General features: G+C 34.5%; 1 protein-coding gene across 1 annotated transcript; it reads right to left on the bottom strand.

Annotated features, from left to right (window-relative positions):
- Window positions 1-332: 332 nt before the first annotated feature.
- On the bottom strand, window positions 333-9226 carry LOC110927044 (UDP-sugar pyrophosphorylase). The gene is made up of 17 exons (XM_022170636.2): window positions 8976-9226; window positions 8789-8893; window positions 7352-7468; window positions 7115-7255; window positions 6924-7023; window positions 6271-6398; window positions 6126-6197; window positions 5973-6037; window positions 5815-5875; window positions 5285-5402; window positions 4578-4702; window positions 4408-4484; window positions 3683-3788; window positions 2961-3020; window positions 2759-2839; window positions 1784-2023; window positions 333-747 (listed from the first exon to the last, which is right to left on the bottom strand). The coding sequence occupies exons 1-17, from the start codon at window positions 9093-9095 to the stop codon at window positions 580-582; spliced, it is 1884 nt and encodes a 627-aa protein (XP_022026328.1). The 5' UTR covers window positions 9096-9226; the 3' UTR covers window positions 333-579.
- Window positions 9227-9621: the final 395 nt, after the last annotated feature.

Genomic DNA, 9621 nt, shown 5'->3' with positions numbered 1-9621 from the left:
ATTATACAGACTCTTAATGGTTCAGACCTCTTACTGGTTCAGCACTTAATGGTTATGATCTCTTACTGGTTCAGCACTTAACCATTCAGATATTGTCAAACAGCCCCTAAGAAAATGGTAGTGCATAAAAGATAATCAGCTACATAAATGTCTTATGTATCACATTAAAAGCAATAGGTAGAAATGAATTATGCACTTCTTGCAGTTCTCAACATATTAGTGGTTCTAAAACGAACACCCCTAGTATGTTCAATAAACACTTTGTTAGAAGTCAGCTAGGTTTACATCTCGAGAAGACGAACCGAATGAGAATTTGTTTGAAATTAAGGATCTTAAGATGAACTAAGATTATGATCAAACTCCACAAGTGATTACACAACAAAAACATGACAAATGGTCCAAACCCAAACCTCAAGAATCACAAAGAATGTCGTTTGGTAGACCGCCTCGAAAGGCTGCTGGGAAAATACACTCTTACAAAGAAACTCCTCTCAATATTAAAATGAGAAGACCAGAGTAATTTGTAATATCGAGTAAAAAAGAATCGGGGTAATGTATACAGTGGTAGAATGTTTAATCTCACCCGTTTAAGGTGTGCTTACCGGGTTCAGTGTGGGATTTTTCTAACTGCTCCATCTTGTTTATTTTGAAACCTCTGATTCTTACTTCCTCAGGCAATGCAGTGTTGTCTTTGTCAATGCTTTCAATTGCCCACCCGTTATTTTGCACTAAACCTCCCACTTTCACCTGAAAACGATATATAATTACAAAAAAAGTCAAGTTTTTTCAGCAAAAAAGCTAAAAATTAGAGATGGTAAAATGGGCACGGTTTAATGGGTCGGGTATTACTGATGCATAATACTCCTCGGAAAATTTTCCTTCTTTCTTATAATAATGTAAGCGTCTAAACATGTTTACAACAATAATACCATTCAGTAATATAATTTAAATATATTAAATAAAATGATTGAGGAGGTTGTATGCACTAACAGGTTGTATGCACTAACAGGTTGTATGAGTCAAATTGTTGCAAATGAACTGAACGTTCAGCGCATAATCCGTGAACCGTTCGACGGGAAGTTCGTTTGTGTAGTTAAATGATGGAACATGAACAGAGGTTGTGTTCAGTTTATTCATTTATGTTCGTTAACGTTCGGTAATGGGTTTGTTTATGTCCGATAATTCATTACTGTTTTTAGTTTGTATATTTTATTTAATTACTTTAAAATTCCGACTATAAAATATTTAATAAGAATCAGTTTATTATATATTATGTTCATGAATGCTTGTTTATCTTTGTTTATTTTCCATTTGTGTTCATGAAGGTCGTCCGTTTGGGTTCTTTTCCTAAATTAACAAACGAACATGAACTCGTTCATTTCCTTAACAAACGAACATGAACATAAAATCACGTTCGGTAAGTGTTCATGAACAGTTCGTGAACATATATTCCTTAACAAACGAACACGAAGGTCTTGTTTGTGTTCGTTCGGTTTGTTTGCAGCCCTAAGTCAAAACATGTTAAGGTCAAAATGGTTTGGGTTTGGCTGACCCTTACAGCCTTACTTAACACTCCTCCAAAAGTGTTCCAACTTTTATAATGTAAGTGTATAAATATGATTCCAATAATAATATCATTTGTAATAATGTAACTATATTTAGGAGGTTGTATGCATTGAAAATATAAACAAGATGACATTCGACCCGTTTGACACATGTGACCCGTGAAACATAAAATTGAACCAACCAAGTCATAACTACAAGACAAAATATTTGAACATACCTCTGCATCATCAACAGAATCGATAACAAGGGTTCCATCCAATGAGAGATCTTGAATAGTTACATTACTACCCTTGATGACCAATGTGGATTTTTGAGATACAAAGTTGTTTCCACTCACTTTGCTTTTAACATCAGCAAACGTTACGGCCCATTTTGGTTTCCACACAACACGGGGCCAAACCTCCACTTCTTGGCCATTGAATACCCCTGGAACCGGATCATCTATCTTAACACCCGCCTGGAGACAAACATCAGATCCTTAAAGTTATCATATAGGTAACGAAAAGGTCAGGTTGGGTAATGGGTCAAAGGTCAAAGGTCGGTGGCTTGACCAATTCTACCCCCAACTTTACAATAATGTCAAAACTAAGCAATTAACTTTGTAAATGTCAATTTGACTCCTCATGTTTCTAAAGTTTCGAGTTTACCCTAAAACTAATTTCTTACGTTTATTATATTTATGTACGTGTCGGTCTATATTCGAGTTCGTCTACACTTTAACGTAAGTTTTGTTTGGAAATGAGTCGGGTCAGTTATATAGTGTTTTATTTTAATGTACGTTTTGACGTAAATTTTGTTTGGAAACAAATCTAACAAATGTAATACACTTCCATTCGACGCGTATAAATTTGAGTTACTATACGTTTCGACGTAAATTTAGTTCGGAAACAAGTCAGGTCGATTGTAGTCTATACTTTATCATGTTGCGTACGACGCCAACGCACGTGTTTATTTATTTTATGTGCGTTTTGAGTTGGCCTACGTTTCGACGTAAATTTTGTTTGGAAACAAGTCGGGTCAAATATAATACATTTTCATTCCGGATTACTCTACATTTCAACATAATTTTAGTTCAGAAACGAGTCAGGTTAATCGTTCGTCTATAATTTATCACGTCGCGGAACGCGCAGCGGGTAAAATAAACTAGTTGCCATTAGTAGTAAAAAAAAGTTGATAAAGAATTAGTGCTGACCTTTCTTAGAATCATGCTATTAGATCGATATATTGCCATTTCTCCAGAAGTGGCACTGTGATACGGGTTTCCCTTGGGTACCTATAATTCATAAATATATCAATATAAACATAGTTGTAAGTAAGAAACAAGCAAACAATAAAAAGAACTAATAATAATATCTCGGTTTGAAAGTGATCAACTGCAAGGATTATAGAACTACCTTTGCAGCATCTTCGGGATTATTCTTCACAGGTGCATAAGCAAGCCATGGATCTGTAACCTAAAAAATCAGAAGATGGTTAGAAACACATAGAATGAAGAAATAAATTTAAGCTTGGGATTGCAATGTTGTAAACTGATGCAATGAGGAATAATGTTAGCGCGTGTTATATATAGGGGAAAGTTCTTGTACAAATAATCTTAACATACTAAACATACAAATTGAAGGAAAACTCAAAAAGACAAGGTGGCATTTTTGTAATTATCAATAACTATCAAAGTTACTCTACAAATACACCTAAAAAACCTAAAAAAAACCTAACCCCCCCTCCCCCCCCCCCCCCCCAAGCTAAAATGCTAAAAACTAAACCCCCAAAAAACCTAAAAAAATTAAAAAAAAAAACACACACACACACACAAATTATTTTATTTTTTTAACATTTTTTATTAAAAAATCGCTACTTTTAGTAGCAGCAAAAAAAAAAAAAATTTTTTGCTAACAAAATGTAGCGATTTTTTTATAAAAAATATTATAAAAAAATTGTGTTTTTTAGGTATTTTTGGTTGAGTTCACATTTGTATAGTAACTTTTATAGTTGGTGGTAATTACAAAAATGCCACATTTTCTTTTTGAGTTTTCCTTCAATTTGTATGTTTAGTATGTTAAGATTATTTGATCTTTTGCCGTTATATATAATTAGAAACAATAATCAGTTTACTTACTGTAAATCCAACTCGTGCTGATGGAGGTAATGTTTTAGGATAATCTTGCATCATACATTCTAACCTAGTAGATGACTTGAAAGCGGTTTTTGTTGCATCCTTGTATCTGTCATCCAAAATTTACATTAATTATCAGTTAAACGGCTTACACCCTTTTTTTCACCATCTAACAACAGTTAGATTAAATTTACTACTCTTAAAAATATTCTTTATATATAGAATAGCGTAAAATGCCATTTTCGTCCCTGATGTTTGGCCAGTTTTGCGCATTTCGTCCAAATGTTTGTTTTTCCACATCCGGATCCAAAAGGTTTGAAATCTTACCATTTCCATCCGGCTCGTTAACTTCATCCATTAAGTTAGAGGTATTTTCGTCTTTTTTCTCCGTTAATGGTATTTTGAATACTTGTACATTATGCAAAATGCTTGTACATAAAGTGAAAAAGACTGAATTGCCCATTAAGTTAACAAAAAACCTGCAATACCCATACCCCTGACTTAACGGAGAAAAATGGATGGAGTTAACGAGCCGGATGAAAATGACAAGATTTCAAACCTTTTGGATCCGGATACTGAAAAACAAACCTTTGGACAAAAGTCGCAAAACTGGCCAAACCTTAGGGACGAAAATGGCATTGTACTCTAAAGAATATCAAATAACCTTTTTTCTAACAAAAATCATAACCCATAGAATATCAGTAAGGACTTATCGAAAAAGTAGTTACTTGGGGTTAACAAATTCCTTTATAGCGCCACCGGTTTTTGAGAGCTCGTCAATGTAAGGACCAAGCTCAAGAATCAACTGCAAAGAAATGTAACAATAAAATCAATACCGCGAAAAGAAAATAAAAAAATAACACACATGGAAAAGAATGTCACAAGAGTTGAAATATACTTGGTTTATGTTTCCAGGGTAAGGAGAATAGCCAGTGTCACAATTAACGTCACCATCAGGATGACCGGTTGCTCTAAGCAATGGATCCAGTTGATTATACTCCACGTTAATCACCATTTCCCTTCCTGAGGTTAATATTCACATACATAAGATTTAAGGCCAATTTTAATATTTAAATGAATAATTGTAATATGTACCAGCTAATTGTTTTTTTTTTTCTGAAAACCGAAAGTAGTGGGTTGGTTATTGTTATCAATATTTCCCTACCAGCCATAACCGAACCGAACCGACATATAGTAAGATCTTTGTTAGAATTTATGGGTTATATCATATCGTTTTGGTTGAACGCTTGTTTGAATTTATGAATAATATTATATGGTTTCGTTTGAATATTCGATAATAATCAGTATTAATATTATATATGTATTTTTTTAACATCATGCAATATACTAATATATAGAAATGTGTAATAACAATTTAGTCCATGGTCAAAAAAAATTGAGCTTTTTTAAGCTAGGCCTAAAATTCACAGTTAACAGACCCATAACCGATCCACAAAAACCTTCAAAACCGATTAACCGAAACCACCATAGCTGATCGGTTATGGTGATGATTTTCCATTAACCAACATCGCGGTTATGGCTATGGTTTTGTGCAAAAACCAATCCATGCACACCCCTAATATGTACTGAGATAACAAAATGTACCATCTGCATGACTGAGTCTTGTAATGCCTCCAATAGCTTCTTTAGCTTTGCGAGGAACCGAAAGAGAATTAACATGATACTCTTTAGTGGCGCTAACTCCTAAAGCTGCAGGAATTGCCTGAAAATGTAAATTTATATCAGAATCATCTTGTGACGGAAAAATATAAAGTACACGGATGATCCCTGTGGTTAACCAAAATTTTGGATTTGGTCCCTATCTTTTCAAAAGTACATGGATGGTCCCTGTGGTTTGCATTTTGTAACGTATTTAGTCCCCAAATAACAAATCTGAAGGTTTTAACATGTCCTAGGTAGGGGCTAGATGCGCTACAAAGTGCAAACCACAGGGACCATCCATGTACCTTTGGTAAAAGTTGGGGACGAAATGCGTTACAAAGTGCAAACCACAGGGACCATATGTGTACTTTTTGAAAGCTAGGGACCAAATCTAAATTTTGGTCAACCACAGGGACCATCCTGTGTACTTTACTCAAAAGTCAAAATTATATAAGAAAGTTGTTCTAGTGGACCTTGAATAGAAGTCCATTTGTATCTTGGAAAAACAGCACCCATCTCAAACCAGCATCTTTCCTGAAAAAAAAGATAATTATACATGACAAAACAGTTACGAGATAGACAACTTTTTTATATTTTATATATAAAAAAACGATCAAACAAGAAAACATACCATTCTTTAAGAAGACCACTTGAATAGAGAAGTGAATGAACATCACCATGACCATGAGGTTTTGTCTAATAAGAAAAACGAAAATGGTTTATAACTGGGACGGATTTTGATAAAGAAACAACGATACCAGTTTATATACTTTCGAAAGTTAACCTGTATTCTGTATTTATTTTTCGGATCTACAGCAAGCCTAGCATCATTATCAGCCAAACAAGCAACTTTTTCCTGAAACATGGTAGTATGAGTCAACTATGGAACTCTATTTAGCAAAAAGATCAAAAGAATGTTCAATACTTACCTGTTTAAGAAGTTTTACTTGTGTAGGTTTCATCCCAAAATAAGAATTTGATTCTAAAAGTTGTAATGTGCGTGCATGAGTGTCATCTGAAGTCATTATCACAAAAGGTACGTCCCGTCTGCTTTCACCTACAGTTCAAAAACACCGGTGTCAATGTGTCATTGACTGTTAACATTTTATATGATTATTTTGACTTTCTATTGGTCCATAAATCATAATATAATGTAAAGAACAAAATGCCATTTTCGTCCCCTGAGGTTTGGCCAGTTTTGCGACTTTCGTCCAAAGGTTTGTTTTTCCGCATCTTGCTATTTTCATCCGGCTCGTTAACTTCATCCATTTTTCTCCGTTAGGTCAGGGGTATTTCCATCTTTTTTGTTAACTTAAAGAGCAATTTGGTCCTTTCACTTTTTGTAAAAAGACCGAATACCCCTGAAAAAGACCGAATTGCCCTTGGAGTTAACAAAAAAAGAAGGAAATACCCCTGACTTAACCGAGAAAAATAGATGGAGTTAACGAGCTGGATGAAAATGGCAAGATTTCAAACCTTTTGGGGCCATATGCGGATAAACAAACCTTTGGACGAAAGTCGCAAAACTGGCCAAACTTCAGGGACGAAAATGGCATTTTACTCTAATGTAAATGTAAACAACCTTGAGCCTGTTTACAGCTAGCCTCAGATAAGCATAAGATGGACTCTATGTAGTGTTGTAAGAAACAGGTTCCTGTAGTTGTCTCCAGTGGAAGTGCTACCTGCAAAACAGATCAAATTTCATCAAGTATTATTAAACTAATAAAACACTTAAGGATTAAAACTTAAACTACAAAAACAAGGTGGCAAAACCTTTATTCCATTGTATCCAAGACGTTCACCGAGCCCTCCTGCCACAAGAACAAATGCAGCGTTTTGCACTTGCTTGACGCCAGTCTCCTCGTATTTTATAAAGCTATCATCACCAAATGTCAGAACTTCACCTGATGGGACCTGCAGAAATGTGGTTTAAACATGAAACTAATAAGAAAAAAAAAAAACTGAAAATAATTTACACCGGTTGAGTGCTCAAAGATATGTGTTACTTACAGATGGTTTGAAGCCATCGAATGGATTCTTTCCTGCTTTTGAATCTGCTAAGAGTTCTCTTGCAGTTTTAATATATGACGCCAAACCACCGGGATAGCTTGAATTAAGAAGACCGACCTAAAAGAACAGGATTACCTCAGGTGATTAGACTTTGTATGAACAAAATTAAAAGATAAAAGTTTATAACGAAAGCTTCAGTTATCCTCTGAGGTCTGCTATGTTTTTTTATAACTTCATCGGAAACAAGCTGCATTAAAATATTTGGGCCTTATCCTCATTCCTCACAGATTTACATTCAGTCCTTGATTTAGCAAAGGCCACACCCTTGTTTATGAAAATTCAGAAGAAAAACATATGAAAACTCATTGTTTATGAGCTGTATCTTTGTTTTAGAGTAGATGTACTGAAAATCTGGATTCAATCTTGATATAGGATAAAAACAGTTACAACATTGTTCAGCAACAGAATTGTGAATCTAGTTTAACGCTAAATCAATCTATGATTTCACAGTAGGAGATGAACACAATGCAATTGGGAACCACGTATATCATCCACCCTAGCTAAAAAAATCGAGCACCTGATCTATAAGATATATTTTCATAACTTCACTAGAAACAAGCTGCATTTCTGTTTTGGACTCTTATCCTCATGGATCTACATTAGTCCTTTATTAAGAAAAGGCCACACGCTTATTTTGAAAATTAAGAAGAAAACATATAAAAGCTCATTATTCATAACCTGTATCTTTGCTACCGAGTATATACATTCAAAATCTAGATTCAATGTTAATAAAGGATAATAACAGTCGCAAAGTTGTTCAGCAACAGAATTCTGGATCTAGTTTAGCTCTAAATCAATCTGTAATCTCACAATAGAAGACAAACACAATGCAACTAGGAACTATAAACCCTAGCAACAAAAAATCAAGCACCTGATTGATAAAAGATACTTTCATAACTTCATTAAAAAAAAAGCTGCATTTCAATTATGGACTCTTATCCCCATGGATCTACTACATTAAGTCCTTCATTAAGCAAAGGCCACACACTTATTTTGAAAATTAAGAACAAAAACATATGAAAACTCATTACTTATAAACTGTATCTCTGCTATCAAATATATACATTCAAATTCTGGATTTAATTTGGATATGGGATAATAAAAGTCACAAAGTTGTTCAGCAGCAGAATTGTGGATCTATCTACCACTAAATCAATCTATAACTTCACAATACAACATAAATACAATGCAATTGAAAACTATTAACACATGTATGTATATCAATCCTAACAGTTACAAAATTGTTCAGCAACAAAATTGCGGATCTAGTCAGCACTAAATCAATCGATAAGTAACTATAACTTCACAATACGAGATCAACACAATGCAATTCGAAACTATTAACTAGTAAGCCAGAAACAAAACAAATCAAATCACCTGATCGATAAACGCTATTTTCTCATCATCCTCAACTCCAGGATCCGGCCAATCCTCAAACAAGTGCGCTTGTCGCATCTCCAGCAGCATCTTCGCAAGCTCAACCTGCAAACAAAAGCAAATTCAAACGAAAATTCACGAAACATTGCTTAAACATGCATCGAACAAGCGAAAATGTTGCAGAAACCTGATCCGGAGAGAGAATCGAGAGGTTTTTCTGGAGGTTTGGAGATGAAGAAGTGGAGAGTTCGTTGATTTGAAGATTGAAGAGGTTATCAATGGCGGTGTTGACGGATGAAGACGCCATGAAAGCGGTTAACTGTAGATCTCGGTTATGGTGGTTACTGAAATCTGTTACAGATGAGAAGACGATGACGTAGTTGTGGAAAGGTTCTGAAAGTATATTCGGGTAAATATAATTCCGGCACAGCCAAAAAAAAAAAAAAATGAGAGTAATTTTATAAGATAAAGTTTTGAATTTAAAAATATAAATAAAAATTGAATAGCAACCAAGAGATTTTTTTTACTTTTCTTTTTTTAATTAGACAGTAATCTATATCTATATCTATGCAGCGACTTAGGGGATCAAGGATCCTTATTGGTGATTGTTATTGGTCTTAGCTTTGTTGAGTGAGGTTTCTGGTACCCACGTCATCAATGCCAAACTAATTGTACACCCCACTCTTTATGCCATATGTTATAAAGACATACACTTAAGCCGCAACACTAGTGGTGCTATGGCCTTTTGATATGTTGTTAAATGTTTTGTCTCGATGGCAAAGTGCAACACGAGGATGGCGTTTAACCTATGATCATTAAAGAGGACAAGTCGA

This window comes from Helianthus annuus, chromosome 2, assembly GCF_002127325.2.
Source record: "Helianthus annuus cultivar XRQ/B chromosome 2, HanXRQr2.0-SUNRISE, whole genome shotgun sequence".
NCBI lineage: Eukaryota > Viridiplantae > Streptophyta > Magnoliopsida > Asterales > Asteraceae > Helianthus > Helianthus annuus.
This window is presented reverse-complemented; position numbering and strand designations above follow the sequence as displayed.